At 38.0% G+C, this 17,560-nt stretch overlaps 2 protein-coding genes across 12 annotated transcripts in view; one reads left to right on the top strand and one right to left on the bottom strand.

The window, feature by feature from the left end:
• The window catches only part of ABHD18 (abhydrolase domain containing 18), a 39,712-nt gene extending 36,394 nt beyond the window's left edge, over positions 1–3,318 (bottom strand). Inside the window, exon 1 of the mRNA XM_007121214.3 lies at positions 3,094–3,318. The gene's annotated coding sequence lies outside the window, so the exon portion shown is untranslated. The remainder of the gene's footprint in view (positions 1–3,093) is intronic.
• The window catches only part of MFSD8 (major facilitator superfamily domain containing 8), a 125,883-nt gene that overhangs the window by 64,557 nt on the left and 43,766 nt on the right, over positions 1–17,560 (top strand). For 6 of the 11 annotated variants that reach the window (XR_003680694.2, XR_003680695.2, XR_008617917.1 and 3 more), the window contains exons 1-3: positions 3,554–3,646; positions 12,013–12,104; positions 16,453–16,496. Coding sequence is in view for 8 of the 11 variants with exons in the window: in XM_028492271.2 (XP_028348072.1) it covers positions 3,582–3,646; positions 12,013–12,104; positions 16,453–16,496 (201 nt within the window). In the remaining 3 variants the exon portion in view is untranslated. Of the gene's footprint in view, positions 1–3,553; positions 3,647–3,940; positions 4,033–12,012; positions 12,105–15,571; positions 15,614–16,452; positions 16,497–17,560 lie in introns of those variants that run through there. The other 5 variants (XM_055086215.1, XM_055086216.1, XM_055086217.1 and 2 more) reach the window with 4 other exon arrangements.

Below are 17,560 nucleotides of genomic sequence, written 5' to 3'. Positions count from 1 at the left end.
ACAGTATCCTTCTGGGTTGGTAATAGATAAACAAGCTAAGACAAACATGCAAAAGTACAAAGTTGCCAGAGAACAGGAAAAGACCTGAGAAAAATGAACTCTTCAAGTATTTTGTAAAGTTCTATATTTATTAGGTGCCTAAATTGTTTAGGCATTTCTAATTTTCAACCCTATACTAGGAAAGCTGCTGAATCACTTTAATTTCATGTCATATAGGCCATAAGAGTCAGCACTCCAAATCTAGAGCCAGCATTTTCCTTGCTACATTTACCTGACAGTAAACAACTGACCAATCATGAACAGAAAGCAAATCAAACACACCCATAGCTTATGATAATCTTCGTTCTGGGAGTCTGGGGTTACACAGATCTTCTTAAATCCCATTTCAGCCCCAAGAATGATATAAAATACCAGGTTTTCTGGGATGCTCTAAACATGTAGGTCTTTCTAGGCAGGGCTAACTGCTATACAGTGCCACCATGAACAGATTATAATCCAAGCCCAGGGTTAAGATAACTCCAATATACCAAGAGGAGGCACCATCTGGAGCCACATCAGATACTTTTTAAAGCCCCACATTAAGCTGAACTGACACCAGTGAGCTTCTGCAAAAACAGGACCCACTTTTGCAGTGTGTATCAAGCCAGACTGACACAACTGTCATCTATACTTTTATATAGCCAATGCAAAAAAGAAAAACAAAGTGAAACAAATATAGAAGTTCTAGTACAGTGCCAAGGAATGAAAGGTCTTTCTTGGAAATGAGCTCTATTGCTAAAATGACACTCACCGTCTATTTATGCCATCTAGTACTTTTATCGCCTATCACTCAAGTACTTAAGCATTTAAATGCAACACTAATTGTTTCTGGACTTTTATCCTCATATAGCTGATACATATCTCAAAGGCATATATGAAATAAAAAAAAATACCACCATGTACAAGAACTTTACTCCACCAAAATGCAGACCTAATTTTTATCTTATAACTTCACTTTTAAATCACTTAATTTAAATGCAAGTTTAAGTAGCAACTTACAGTAGGGTTTAGATACACCGATATCCACTATTAAAAATCTATTACCCTACCTCGACAAATTTAATTCCTTTTCATCTTAATTTGGAGAAGAATAAGAAAACAGGAACTTTGTTTATTTGTTTGGAAAGGTATCTATTCTAGCTGTCTATCTATCTATTCTATTCTAAGTAGTCATCTACGGAAATACAACAGGTGGACTGTCTCATACGCTTATGTGAAACATTTAGCAAATAATCGAATCTCTTCAAATTTAGTGCTTCTTTTCCATGGGCTTTAAGAGAAATAATTAGGTTTTTAAACAAATTTTTTTAATGTTTACTGTGGATGTTGTATGTTTCTAAGAAATGATTTGTTCCTTCTTTTTTATTGGTACAATACACAGAGCTTATTTAGATTTCACCAGTTGTACATGCATTCATCCCATGTACTTCTGCCATCTAAAGTCATCACTTGGAGGCAACAATGGAAAATAGCAGTGTCAGAAGTGTCAAAGACCTGGGTTCTTCACTAGCAGTGTGACCTTGAATAAGCCACACCTTAAACTATAAAGGGGGAATAATAGCTGGCCTAATACATAATAGCAAATTATTTCATTTATATAAAAATTGATTACTTGTTTTGAAATATTTTAAGAGATATGGGAAAAGAATCTTGACATTCTTTTCATAGGAAGGCTGGTGGTGAAAAGCACAGGCTTTATAGTCAGGAGTCCTGTGTTTCTTGGATTCTAGCTCTGTTGCTAATTGGAGGTGTGACCCTAGGCAAATTACTTAATCTCCATACTTTCAATTTCCTTGTATGCTTGAGACAATCCCACCTCAGAGGATTGTTGTAGGGATGAAATGAGGTAATTCAATAAGTGTTCATTCAACATATATTTATTTAGTAACCATTCTGCTTGGTGCAATACTGGTTAAAAGTTCCTTTATTAAATATACATATATATATATATATGCCATACTCTGTGCTAGACTCCAGAGATTAAAAAAGAAGCTGAAGATACAGTAAACCAACATTATGACAAAAAAATACTAATTTTACCCATGTACCTTCTTGGAAACAATCACAGGAATCTGATATGCTTTTGTGAGCTGTTACAAACAAATTTGCAAGACTGAATCCAAGTATACAATGTCAGGTCTGGATTCAGAAGATAATACTGAACTAGTAGATAACACATTTCAGGTTTAGCTGTTCACCAGTGGAATGTGTCTAACAGGATACACACAAGGTCACAAACAAGACAAAGATCAGAGTGATGGCATATACCATACAACACATAACCAGTATAGTGCCTGGCATAGGATAAGTGCTCCTAAATATTGATCGAAAACAACTGAATTTGGGTCTCAACGCTGACACTTTCACACTGAGTGATTCTGGGTAAGTTATTAACTTTCCTAAGCCTTAGTTCTCTGTAAAATAGAAACGTGTCTGCTTTACCTGTCATAGGACAGTTGTGATCAAATGAAATCACATAAGAATGTATCTAGTGCTAATAAAACAGTAATTGTGACACACATGACTACTGCTACCAATTAGCTTACAAGCCTGCTTGTAGGGGTAAGACGTTAATATGTAAGCACCAGGAAAGCAGCAGCACCAAGATCTACTGAAAACAAACAAAAGCAACCCAGAACATATTTTCTAAAAATGTCATTTTCCTTTTGATGAAAAGATCTGGTCATTGTCAAACTGGTGCTGTGGCTTTTCTAACCCCCAGGTTAGAGCAGCAGGCTCTGCTGAGTGGCATCTTGCAAGGCGGAAGCTCTCAGTCCACGCAGGCGGCGGTGGGTTCGAATTTGAGGATCATCTTCATCCCAGGTCCTAATAAGGCACTACGGGTAAGGTGCCTTTGTAGTTAGCCGAGCAAAAAAACCACAGCGCGTAGCCACCTCCACCTTCCACAGGGAGAAGGGACAGCCCGCCTGCCCACCTCACTCGGCCCGGGACCCCCGCATCTCCCGCCAAGCCTTGCGCTCTCAGTCCTGCCTACTGGCACGTAGGCAAGCGCGGCAAGAGGCTTGGGAAGCGCGGCCGGGACCGTCTACTTACTTAATGGCCGCTTGGTGGGCGCCTGCTGTCCAGCTGGCCGAGACTCCGAACGCCACGGATCTCTAGCCTCTCGGGACTCGCCTTCCTTCTGAGCCCCAACCGCAGCTACAGCAGCCTCTCCGGCAACTGAGAAGCTACGGGGAGCTGACAGGGAAGCTGGGGAGGAGGACGAACCCTGGGCGGGGTGGCTGTTTGGACACGCCCTCGAACTCTCCCCGGCTCTTCCGCGCGTTGTCCCTGGAGGCGGAGAGGCGAGTACCCTGTAGGAGGATAAGGACTTAGGGCCCCGCCCTTAACCCTCGTCATCCTCTCGGCACCGCCCCTTCTCCTGCGGGCCCCCGCCTCTGACCTGGGGTGCTCCGCCCACTCTGGTCGCTGGGCGTGCACGCGCACTTGCTGGCCTGTTTTGACAGCTACAGGCCTCCTGGAATGGGAGGGAGCAGGAGGTATCGCGAGAGTTGGCCCCAAGCCTTGTGGGAGCTGTAATTATGGCGAGCCTGAGGGTAGAGGCTGAGCAGGAGCCGCTCTTAGGCCACAGCATACGCGGAAGCAGGTGAGCGGATGTTGGGGGGAAGGCCTTCTGACCCTCTTGCGCTGTTGGGAGTGGCCCCTTTCCCTGCATCAGGCTTTGTGGGCCGAAGGAGGGGTGCCAGGGTGGCGGGAGCCGGCGGCAGGTTGCGCGAGACTTGGAGATGCGCTCTCACTTCCGCGGGGCGCCTTGAGCCGGCGGGTTCTGGTGTAGGTGTTGAAGAAACGCAAACTGCCACTTGTACCTTTACTCCAACACTGATGCAGCAACCAAGCCTCTGCATTTGGCCCTTTACAGAATTGATTATACGTTTCACACAGTTTTATTCGAGACTTGAAGATACCGGTCTCAGTATTCTCTTAACTAATTGCCTGATAACTTCTTGATACTTTTTTGCAAGTAAACCTAAGGTGAGCTCCCCTTTGTCCTATGCCAAATGTATAAATAAAGACTAATTTTTAAGCATTTAAGGGATGAAGTGTATTTTGACCCTTATTATTCTGATTATTTTGACCCTGGAATTGTTAGAGTTTGTTTCTTACTCTGCAGTTATGTATTTAAACCTTTAGGAAAACGAAGTGAAGTATTATTTTAAACATATCTAATTATTACAGTAAATTAACTAAATTCACAGGTAAGCTTAAACTGCCTATGACAGCTGTATATATGTGGAGATATGTCAGTCCCAATATCCCAATTCATCCCTCAGCCCCCCCAACCATAAGTTTGTTCTCTACATCTGAGACTGTATTTCTGCTTTGCAGATAGGTTCATCTCTACCATTTTTTTAGATTCCACATATAAGTGATATCATGATATTTGTTTTTCTCTTTCTGACTGACTTCACTCTGTATGACAATCTCTAGATCTGTCCACATCTCTGCAAGTGGTACTGTTTCCTTCTTTTTAATGGCTGAGTAATATTCCATTGTATATATGTTCCACATCTTCTTTATCCATTTCTCTGTCAATGGACATTGAGGTTGCTTCCATGTCCTGGCTACTGCAGTGAACATCGGGGTGCATGCATTCTTTCGAATTATGGTTTTCTCTGGATGTTTGCCTAAGAGTGGGATTGCTGGATCATGGGGTAGCTCTATTTTTAGTTTTTTAAGGAACCTCCATACTGTTCTCCATAGTGGCTGTACCAATTTACATTCCCACCAACAGTGTAGGAGGGTTCCCTTTTCTCCACACTCTCTCCAACATTTATCGTTTGTAGAATTTTTGTTGATGGCCATTCTGACCAGTGTGAGGTGATACCTCATTGTGGTTTTGATTTGCATTTCTCTAATAATTAATGATGTTGAGCATCTTTTCATGTGTTTGTTGGCCATCTGTATGTTTTCTTTGGAGAAATGTCTGTTTAGGTCTTCTGCCCAGGTTTTGATTGGGTTGTTTGTGGGTTTTTTTGATATTGAGCTGCATGTGCAGTTTGTATAATTTGGAGATTATTGCCTTGTCAGTTGCTTCGTTTGTAAATATTTTCTCCCATTCTGAGGGCTTTTTCGTTTTGTTTATGGTTTCTTTTGTTGTGCAAAAGCTTTTAAGTTTAATTAGGTCTCATTTGTTTATTTTTGTTTTTATTTTCATTACTCTAGGAGATGGTCGAAAAAGATCTTGCTGTGATTTACGTCAGAGAGTATTCTGCCTATATTTTCCTCTAAGAGTTTTATACAATAGTATCCAGCCTTACATTTAGGTCTTTAATCCTTTGAGTTTATTTCTGTGTATGAGCCCCAAACCTTTTTTAAAAATCACTTTGTTTGAAACCCTTTGGAAAATGTATTTGTCAGGTCCCTGATTTACTAAATGGAATATATGGAATGTAATTTTGTTTACATTTTATCTTGAGATCATTAAAATGAATGTTACTACTGAAATATATTGTGATAGGGTGACATCCTCCAGGCCTAATAAGGCATTTGGGACTATGTGCTGCTATACTGATTTGTTCTACAGTGCTATACTTTTCACATCTATTTTTCATTTTTCAGCCTATTCTGATTCTGGCAGACTGTTCCTCATCATGTTTTTGTTATCTTTTGGCAACCTCTGTTTTTGTTGCTGTCTGCAAACTTCTCTTCTCCCAACTTTTCTTTGGGACTTCTAGTTTGCTGTGGCTTTGAAATCATGTATCTAAGCTTAATAGAATTGTAGGGAGTTAGAACATGGAAGCTCTGACTGAAAGCTAAAGATCTCTCGTATTAATCAAGTGCATGAGCTTGAGTACATGGACTTTGTGATTTTTGGATTTCTCAGCATTGTTTTTGCTTCTTCCTAATTCTTGGTTGTTTTCCAGATAGATTTCAGGATCCTTGAGTTATGGTTAGATGTATCCTTATGGTACATTCTGTCACTTTGTCCAAATAAACCTACTTTAAAAGGGGATTTTTTTTTTCTTCCTCTTACGTTCAAGTAATTGATGCTCATTAGGGTCCATTTAAATTCAGATGTTCTGCCTATCTGAATTTAATTTTTAGATTTAACATTTTTAAAATAAAAAGGGAGTATTTTGAGAGTAATTCAATAAGTGTACTGTCTTTAAAAACGTAGATTCCCTAGTAAAGGGAACATATGTAAAACTAACTGGCAAGCCCTGTTCACTTTGAGTAAATTGCAAAAACATGAGTCTAGTTCACCACCAACCTCAACCTTTCATCAAGTTCTCAGGAATCCTCACTGACCCTATCCATAGAATTTAAGAGACCAGGGTTGGCAGACTTTTCCTGTAAAGGCCCATATGGTAAATATTTTAGACTTTGCAGGCCAGGAGGCAAAATCAAAGTTATTATATAGGTACTTAGATAACAAGAAAGAAAATAAATTTCCACAAAATTTTGTAGTAATGAAATTTAAAATGTAATAATAAATGAGTACAATTTTTTGTAATACAAATCTAATAATGAGAGGAATAGAATTCTTGTTGGGGGGAGTTGGCATTTTGTTTAATTGGAGCTCAAAGTTAATGTTTTCTGTCATGAAATTGATCACAAATATTCATCTGTAAAAACCATTTTTAGCTCATGGGCTACACAAAAACAGGTGGTAGGCCAGATTTGGCCTATTAGACTGTAGTTTGCTGATCCCTCTCTTAGAATATCCTAAAGTATTATAGGTGCTTAATATTTTTCTTTGCAACATTAGCCTAGTCTCTGTAAAACAAATATTACTAGAACTTATGGTTGTATACAAGATACTTTTATAGAACATTCTCAATTTATTTCTGTCTTTTAATTTCTATAACTGTTACACCATTACACTATTTTGTCAGTGACCACACACTGCTTTCTCTTATCCTCTTTCAATGTGGGTTCTTTTTTGCTGTTCAGTAGTTCACAGATGCTCTCTCTGGTAAAAGTACAATTTTATTTTTCCCCTCAGTAAATCCATGTGTATTCCTCATAGTTTTTGAGTCGCAACTTTGATAAACATGCTATCATTTGAGGTATAGTTTGTAAAGAAAATTTTGGACAGGACAAAACCCTTTAGCACTGCAACTTTACTTGAAGGAGAATCTCAAATGGAGAACTAATACCAGAATACAGCAATGATAATAGAAAGGAATCAAAATGTTAAACAAATCACGTTGGAATGTAATAAAAATGGTAACTCGATTGAAGGACAGTTATATTCTCCTATGTTCCTACTATCTCCAACAAGGAAGAAAGATACATTTCTTCACCAAAGTTATACTTTTTTTAAAAAAAATTGTATTTATTTTTTGGCTGCGTTGGATCTTCATTGCTGCGCATAGGCTTTCTCTAGTTGTGGAGAGCGTGGGCTACTCTTCATTGCAGTGCGCAGGCTTCTTATTGCAGTGGCTTCTCTTGTTGCAGAGCATGGGCTCTAGGCACGTGGGCTTCAGTAGTTGCAGCATGCAGGCTCAGTAGTTGTGGCGCACGGGCTTAGTTGCTCCACGGCCTGTGGGATCTTCCCGGACCAGGGATCGAACCTGTGTCCCCTTCATTGGCAGGCGGATTCTTAACCACTGCACCACCAGGGAAGTCCCAGTTATACTTTTTGAATTAAAAAGAAGGAAAAGTAGGCTTCCCTGGTGGTGCAGTGGTTAAGAATCCGCCTGCCAATGAAGGGGACACAGGTTCGATCCCTGGTCCGGGAAGATCCCACAGGCCGTGGAGCAACTAAGCCCGTGCGCCACAACTACTGAGCCTGAGCTCTAGAGCCCGCAAGCCACAACTACTGAGCCCACGTGCCACAACTACTGAAGCCTTCACGCCTAGAAGCCCGTGCTCTGCAACAAGAGAAGCTACGACAATGAGAAGCCTGTGCACCGCAACAAAGAGTAGCCCCCCCACCGCAACTAGAGAAAGCCCGCACACAGCAACGAAGACCCAACACAGCCAAAAATAGATAAATACATAAATAGATAAATAAATTTATTTTTAAAAAAGAAGGAAAAGTAAAATTTTTGTTTTGTAACATTTTAAATCCGTAGAAAAATTGAAAAAACAGTGCAATAAATACCTGATTACCCTGTCATTGTTAGCCTTTTCCACACTGCTCAAATCTTTCTACACACACACACACACACACACACACACACACACAAACACACAGCCACCCTTCTTCTGCCAGACTACCCAAAAGTAGGTTGCATACATTATGGCACTTTATCCTAAATATTTTAGTCTGCAGCCTACATCTCCCCAAAACATAGACATTCTTTTACACAGCTATGTCACTGTTACCACAGCTAGAAATACACTACTAATTCAAAATATCATGTACTATACAGTCTATACTCATATTTTTCCAGTTGTTCCAAAAATGTACTCTACAGCTATTCTTTTTTAAACAGGATCTGATTAATGTTCAAGCATTGATCCTTATGTCTTTTTAGACTCCTCCAACCTAAAACTGTCCCCTGACCTTCTCTTTTGTTCTTACTAACATTGAATCCTCTGATCAGTCTAGATTAGTTTTCTGTTTTCTTTGGAACATCTCACGTTCTGAATTTGTGGACCATTTCTGGGTAGATCCCAGTCAAACATTTCTGGCAAGAAAATCCCATGGCTTATGTTGAGAACGTCCCAGTGTATTCTGTCAGGAGGCATTGGATGCCAGGCCATCCCACTGTCAGGGATGCCACGCTTGACTACTTGGTTAAGAGGGTGACTGTTATATCTCTCAATTATAAAGGGTCATTTTCCATTTTCTGATTAGTGGATGGACAAAAGAGTGATACTTTGAGAACTTTTGACCTTCCAACCAGTTATTTTAGGATTCACTGATGATCTTTGCTTTCATCCATTATTACATGGAGAGTAAATGGTGATTTTCTATCATCCCTTCAATATTTAATAGCTGTCATTAAAAGATGAAAGATTTTTGACCTTCAAGTCAAAGTCACTCAAACAAACAATTGTATTACATTTTTTTCAGAATCAAATTATTTACTTCTCTTAGTTCCATAACTTAGATAAGATATGAGCAAATTGGTTATTTGAAAATGTTCAGGCTTATTTTAGTGATAGTTCTTATTCGTGATTATCAGTTAGATTTCCGATCTCCACAAAATAATAATGAGTTAATTAAAAGTATAGTAGTAACCCAGTACTTTAAAGTGATACCAGAATTCAGTGCTGTGGGATTGAATGGTGTATACCTTTTGCTGATATGTAATAATAGCAAGTCCCCTACATACGAACGAGTTCCATTCTGAGAGCGCATTCGTAAGTCCCTAGGTACCCAATAACACAATCGGCTATGCAGTACTGTACTGTAATAGGTTTATAATACTTTTCACACAAATAACACATAAAAACAAACAAACACAAAAAATAAAACATTTTTAATCTTACAGTACAGTACCTTGAAAAGTACAGTATTACAGCACAACAGCTGGCACACAGGGGCTGGCATCGAGTGAACAGGCAAGAAGAGTTACTGACTGGAGGAGGAGAGGAGGTGGGAGGTGGTAGAGCTGAAGGATCGTCAGCAATAGGAGACGGAGGGCAAGCTGCTGAAGACCTCTTTGGACTCCTCATCCACCTTCTCAAATCCATGAAAATCGTGAACAAACTGCAGGCAGAGTTTCTTCCAAACCCCGTTCATGGTGACGGCCGTAATCTCACGCCAAGCAGTCAATGTTTTTTGTGGCCTTGTAGATGTTATAGTCCTTCCAAAACTGTCGCAAGGTTGTTCCTGATTCGTCAGTCGCCTTTACTGCCTGACTAAAAGTGTAACGTAAATAAAATTTCTTGAAAGTGGCTGTAACTCCCTTGTCCATAAGTTGGATGAGGGACATAGTACTTGGTGGCAGATGCACTACACTGATGTTGGGATGAAAGTCGTTCATGAATGGGGGGTGGTCTGGAGTATTATCGAGCAGCAAAAGAATGTTGAATGGGACATCCTTCTCCAAGCAATATTTCTCTACCTCCGGGATAAAGTGGTGGAAAAAACAATTCTGGAAAATGGCCTGTGTAACCCGGGCTTTGCGGTTACTCTTCCACACAACAGGAAGAGAGCCCTTGGCTATATTTTTAAGGGCTCTTGGGTTCTCTGAATGATAAACTAAGAGAGGCTTCAGCTTCATATCGCCAGAAGCATTGCCACCAGACAACAGAGTTAGCCTATCCTTTGCTGCTCTATAGCCTGCCATTGACTTTTCCTCCTTACTGATGTAACTTTGGTCTGGCATCCTCCTCCAGTACAGTCCTGTCTCATCCACAATAAGAACCTGCTTGGGTGAGTATGTGCCTTCATCAGTAAGTAATCAAAGGGCGCATCTTTTACGGAGTATGTGCTTTCTCAAAGCGTTTCAGGCACATCAGACTTCATGTATTCCATGATCTCATCCATGTTCTTAGAATAGTGCTGATGGTTGAACGATTCATGTTGTAAGAATGAGCGACGTCAACCATCTTTTTGCCTCGCTCCACTCTCTCAATTATTTTCACTTTTGTTTCCATCGTTATCACTTGGCACTTCTTAGCGGTACCAGACACATCACCGCTGCTTTTAAGCTTGCTTTCGGACATCCTGGGCTTGAAATAAAGATACTGTACTACTGTACTCTATACAGTACTGTACAGTAAAGTACACAAAAGCACAACCACTTTTAGAGGATGCCCACATGTGACAATGTTTGCCAGACACGTGAACTAACTTATGTGATTGGACATGTGAACGCATGTTCGCATCTTTGAAAGTTTGCAACTTGAAGGTTCGTATGTAGGGGACTTCCTGTATCTGCATTATGTATTCCAAATTTCAATATATTGATTTACAAATACGAGCATCTGGGGTTCTGCTATTTTTCAGGTATGCGACATTACAGTCTATTTTTGTGGAACAGCGTATACAGTGTTAAGCACTTCATATATATTATATCAGGAACTAATATATCTGGCACATAATAGATCTAATAAATGTTATTTCTCTTCTTCATTCCCTCTCTAACATTCCCAGTCATGTCACATTTTAAAAAAACATAATTTCTTTTTTGAAGACTAACAGTTCTAAGTCTATTTTAGAAAATAATGTTGGAATATAAGATGGCATTTTGTCTGTTGTGCTTGTTTTAATTATTTGAAAACATAATGCTTATATTAGGGTAAATTTGTTAACTCTTTTTGTGTGCATATGTGAAAATGTAATGGGTACACATGCTAATGTTATCACCTGACAGAGGTAGGCTACGTGGTTAACATACTTGCCCTTAATCTAGGTTAAGGGTAATAATGAAAGGTCAATCCAGTCTGGAGGGGCCTTGGTCTCTCTTTGGTCCACTAACAGAGCTTGTCTGGCAACCTGTGTTGGAGCAAAGGCAGATGTTTCAGGAGGTCCCAGGGCTACGAATGTCTTAGGTCACATCAGACCTTACTGGTGTCACTTTTATATTAATCTTGCTGAAAGTACCCAACTAAAATAGCTTCCTACAGCAAAGTTAATTTGCTGTCATCAAGTAGAGCATGTCATAATGATGACAGTTATTATCGTTTAATAGTTACTCGTTGTATATCCCACCTGTAGGAGATCTAATGGTTGTATCTAGTTTATTTTATTTATTTTGATATACTTTATTCATTTTGTCAGTTTAGCAAATTTAAACATGCTTGATTCATAAGTTTATAGCATGCCAACAATAGCAAAATAATTGGTTCACAAAATGTTTTGCCTTTTTAAGCTGCCTCATGTCTCCCAAGTTTCTATGCACAGTGATCCATAAATATAATCCATGGAAATTAAAAGATATAATACTTATTTATAGATAAATTAGTATAGTAAAAACCAATGTTAGTAAATTATACCTCTGTCATATAATTTTCATGACTTTAGGAGAGAGAAAATAAAATTGTGCCACAGAAAGATCTGCATGTACTGAGATAACTTTATACTACGTTTTTCTTCTTTATACCTAGAGAATGGGATATTATAGAAACTGAGGAGCATTATAAGAGCCGATGGAGATCTATTAGGATTCTGTATCTTACCATGTTTCTTAGCAGTGTAGGTAAGTATTAGAAATTATACATAATTTTTAAAATTTAGATAAAATATCATATTTTAATGTCATTTAATTAAAAATTATTTTTTTATTATGGTAAAAACCACATAACATAAAATGTACCGTCTTAACCATCTCTAAGATCAGAGGTGTTAAATATCTCTACATGGTTGTATAACCAATCTCCAGAACTTTATCTTGCAAAATTGAAACTCTATACCCATTAAACAACAACTCATTTCCCCTTCCCTCAGCCACCATTAACCATCATTTTGCTTTCTGTTTCTATGAACTTGACTACTCTAGATAGTTCATATAAATGAAATCATACAGTATTTTTAATTTTGTGACTAGTTTATTTCATTTAGCGTAATGTCCTCAAGGTTCATCCATGTTGTAGCATGTTTCAGAATTTCCTTCCTTTTTAAGGCTGAATAATAGTCTGTTGTATAAATTCTAGGAGAGGGAAAACTTTTCCTTTACTTTCTTAGGTTTTATAGCTAAGAAAGTAAAGGAAAGGTTTTTAAGTTGGGGCCTGCAAATTAAACTGACAAAAGGCAGATCAACAGGAGAAAAGCTTAAAAATTTATTTGATGTTAATATTTTTATGTGAGATACGGGGCTTCATAGAAAAGTGAAAACCCCAAAGAAAGGGTTAGACTCAGGGACTTATATACTATTTTAACAAGGGTCTCTAATTGTGGAGAGGTGACTAGACAAAGAAAAGGGGTTGACTTTCTAGGGATGGTAAGTTGTGGGAAAGTGACTAGGAAATACATGGGGGAAACTAATGGAGGATGAGGGTTATTTGAGTAAGGTTTGTTTGTGCAGACTCATCTCAGCACTGATGCTCCATCTCCAGTGATAAGAATGTTTTCTTCTTCCTGGTACTCGAAGAGCACATTTCTCAGGGGAAATTTATGCCCAGTTTTTAGGCAGAAAGGGGGAAGACAGAAAGCCCTTCTGTGTCTGCTGTTTGTTAGTTGCCTTCAGCTCAAAATAATCAATATGCCAAAGCAGCGTATTTTGGGGTAGCATGTTCTGATCCCCTTCAGTATATACCACATTTTGTTTATCCATTTATCTGTTGATGAACATTTGGGTTGATTCCATATCTTGTTTCTTACACATAGCTGCTGTGGACATGGGTGTGCAAATATCTCTTTAACATCCTGCTTTCAGTTCTTTTGGGTATATATGCAGAAGTGGAATTGCTATATCATATGATAATTCTATTTTTAATTTTTTGAGAAACTGCTATACTTTTTTCCATAGCTGCTGCTGCATTTTACATTCCCATCAACAGTCAGCGTTCAGATTTTTCCACATCCTCACCAACTCTTATTTTATGTTTATCTGACATTAGTCATTCTAATGGGGTAGTAGCTTATTGTGACTTTGATTTGTATCTCCTTGATGATTACTCACGTTAGGCATCTTTTCACGTGCATATTGACCATCTGTATATCTTCTTTGGAGAAATGTCTGTTCAAGTCCTTTGCCCATTTTAAAAATAAGGTTGTTTTTTGTTGTTGTTGAGTTGTAGGAGTTCTTTATATATTCTGAATATTAATCCCTGATCAGATATATGATTTGCAAATATTTTCAACCATTCTGTGACTCTTTTTTTCACTCTGCTGATTGTGCCCTTTGATTCACAGAAGTTTTAAATTTTCATGTAGTTTAATGTATTTGCTTTTTTCTTTTGTTGCCTGTGAACCTCATTTAACTTTTATATTGACACATACCAATAGTAAAGTCCAAGAATATTAATCTGTACAGCTTGATTATTTTAACCTATTAACATTATTTCTGAAAATATATTTACTGAAAAAGTTAACCTTTATGAGGAAAAAAATTTTAATATTAAGAAGTGTAATTATGTTAAAAATGGTAAGGAATGAAAATATATAGGAATTCTCAATACTGTGATAGTTTATAAAGGAATGTTTTAGGGAATCATTTTTTTTTCCAAACATGGACTCTAAGTCCATAGGCAATAATTTTACAAATGGTTTCTTTCCCTGAGATGGATTTAGTGAAGGTCATTTGACAAAGTTGTTTTCCATATCCTTTCCATTTATCCCAGGTCACCCTCTTGTTCTCTCTCTCTTGCCAGTCTTCTTTATGATTCAACATTGAGTAAAAATAGATTTTAAATAAAGCTAAAACTAAAGAAAAGTACAAAATAAAAGATATTTTCAACAGTTTTTTGGATTGTATATCTATTATTATGCTTTCCACAAATATCAGGAAATAATGTTGATTCAAATTGGCTTGAACAGTAATTTGTATTTTCTTACAAGATATCCATAGTGGGACAACTCCAAGTGAAGTTCACTGGCTCTGCTTCTGAATAAGTTTTTTGGTTTTGCTCTCTTCTGCATATTGCCTTCATTCTTAGGCTATTGGTGGGATGCAGCAGCAGTTCCACGTGTCACATCCTTCCACAGTAATTTTTATTGATTGAAAGGGACTTATTTTTTAAACCTCCAAAGAGTTGAGGAGTCCTTTCTTGGAGGTCCCAAAGTAGACCTCCCTTTATTTCTCACTGGTCAGAATTGGGTTACCTGTTAATTTCTAAACCCATCATCAGCTGGGATAGTGAGATCTAATCAGGATCTACCCTCTGGAATTTGGGGTGGACAGAGTGTCCTCTAAAGCCTGTGGCTTTGTGGAGGAGTGATGGATACCTCAATACAACCAGGATTCTATCGAGAGGAGGAAGGGGACAAATGAATGTTGTTTAGGTAACAATCTCTGCAACAGATTGTTTTTTTATTTAAAGAACTTCTAATTTTTGTACTCATTTATCTAAAATATAAGTAATAATTTCAAATTTAACAGCAAAAAATTTTTTAACTTTAGATTTTAATTGGCATGTGAAACATTTTACCTGTTTACAGGTTTCTTGATTGTGAGATAGTAGTCTTATTTTCAAACATTAGTTGACTGTTTTCATCAAGTCAATGTGTTAATTTAAAATACACTAAGATGAAACTAATAATTAAATTATTTTTTAAAACAGACTTTTAAAAAGGAATGTAGTACTGATACTGCTACAACATAGATGAACCTTGAAAGCATTATGCAAAGAAAGAAGCCAGACACAGAAGACCATATATTGTGTGATTCTATTCATATGAAAGTCCAGAATAGGAAAATCTATAGAGACAGAAAGTAGATTAGTGGTTGCTTAGGGCTGTTGGGGAAACGATAGAGGATAGCAGAGTATAGCTAAAGGGCCCAGGGTTTCTTTTTGAGGTGACTAAAATATTCTAAAATTGACTGTAGTCATGGTTGCACATATCTGGCACGCTAAGAACCATTGAATTGTACACTTTAAATGGGTGAATTCATTGTGAATTATATCTTAATAGAGCTGGTTTTTTTTAAAATAGCCTTGATAGAATTGTGATTGAATGTGCCTGATATTTAAAATTGACAAATAACATTGGAGTTTATCATTACAGTTCTCAAGCAATAAAACCTAGCAGAGATAATTTACTTTTAAGGTATGCCCGTCTTGAGAAATTCTGGTTCTTTATAGCCACTGCCCCCTTTAAAGATCATTTTCCTTCTTAGTCCTCCCTACGGTGAATTATCTCTCCCAAACAACACAGATTAGAAGTCTAGCAATTCCTCTATAACAAAGTAGCCTTACCTCCATTCGTTTCTGCTATAAAAACTTAACAAAGCTCTCAGTAATTTTCTTTTTAAATAAATAAATTTATTTATTTATTTATTTTTGGCTGCCTTGGGTCTTTGTTGCTGTGCGTGGGCTTTCTCTAGTTGCAGTGAGCAGGCGCTACTCTTTGTTGCAGTGCGCGGGCTTCTCATTGCGGTGGCTTTTCTTGCTGCGGAGCATGGGCTCTAGGTGCACAGGCTTCAGTAGTTGTGGCATGCGGGCTCAGTAGTTGTGGCTCGTGGGCTGTAGAGCACAGGCTCAGTAGTTGTGGTGCACGGGCTTAGCTGCTCCGCGGCATGTGGGATCCTCCCAGACCAGGACTCGAACCCGTGTCCCCTACATTGGCAGGCAGATTCTTAACCACTCCGCCACCAGGGAAGTTCCAGTAATTTTCATTTATAGTAAAGACACGTGAATAAGGAGAAATAGGTCCTCTGCTTTTATTAAGTTAATTGTGGTGAAGGACTATAATTATATATATGTTTTCCAGCCTTTAATATTTATTTTCCTTCTGATAAAACCCCATTGCTTAATAAATTAGACATTTGTGGTCATAAATTTGTAAATTCAGAGTGATGTTTTAAAATCCATGCTATAGCTCAAAAATTTGTATCTATAGTGATGAAATTATTATAAGTATAAGTAACAGAATTTGCCTCTTCACAGGATTTTCTATTGTGATAATGTCAATATGGCCATATCTCCAAAAGGTTTGTGCACTTTATTCGTCTCTTATGTAGCTGTAGTAGTAATAACTCTTATGTAGTTAAGAGTTTTCTAGAGAGTCTCTTTGGTGTTCTGAGTTAATCTTTACTAAAATAACTTGAGATAATAATTCTTCAAAAGAGGCTTATAAGTAAGGTGACTGTATGCTTTATTGTGCAAACCAGAGCGCTCTTGAAGTGAAAAGAGTGCTTTAGCAGGAAAATAGGATTATATCCAGACAATTGCAGGCAAATTTAGATGTATGGTCACCTACTTATTAACCACTTTCCCATCCCATCCATACTAATAAAAAGGAAACTAAGCTAGACATAGTCTGAATTCCTAAAATGTATAAATGATATTGCTATGGAATAACTTGATGCTTTCTGATAGAATTAATTTGGGTTGTCAGGTGACATTGTGAAAAGAATAGACAATATATGTATTTTGATGCTGCAATTACTGCATGGGAAGGAGGGAGTGACAAGAAGATGCAAGTTTGGTGGATACTCTGACATCAATTGATCATCAGTTGATGATCAAGTCCTGTCAATTCTACCTTTTTAAAAAATATATTTGATATATAACTGTCAGTTCTGTCTTAAAATTCTGGTAATGAATTTATTAAAAATCAGTATTTAAGTTGGAGACATAATTGATCTATAATAATATTTCAGTTAAGGTTCTTGAAGGAGTTCCTCTGTGATTCCTAACTCCTCTTCACTCCTTAACCTGCTACAATCTGATTAACTCCTCTGCTACCCTGTAACTGCTCTTGATGAGGTCTCCAATGACTTAATTGCTCACCAAATAGTAGATACTTTTCAGTCCTTACTTTAGGTGACATTTGGGTAGTGTTTGACATTGTTGTCCTCTCTTTGCTTCTTGAAACTCTCTCTTAGCTCCATGACATTACTCTTAACTCTTTATTCTTAAATTATTTTGTTTATTTTTCTTTATCAACTTACCCCTTATATTTTGGGTTTCTCCGGGGGCGGGGTAGAGAGAGAGAGAGAGAGAGAGAGAGGGAGGGAGGGAGGGAGGGAGGGAGGGAGGGAGGGAGGGAGGG

This window comes from Physeter macrocephalus, chromosome 7 (genome assembly GCF_002837175.3).
Source record: "Physeter macrocephalus isolate SW-GA chromosome 7, ASM283717v5, whole genome shotgun sequence".
Classification (NCBI taxonomy): domain Eukaryota; kingdom Metazoa; phylum Chordata; class Mammalia; order Artiodactyla; family Physeteridae; genus Physeter; species Physeter macrocephalus.
This window is presented reverse-complemented; position numbering and strand designations above follow the sequence as displayed.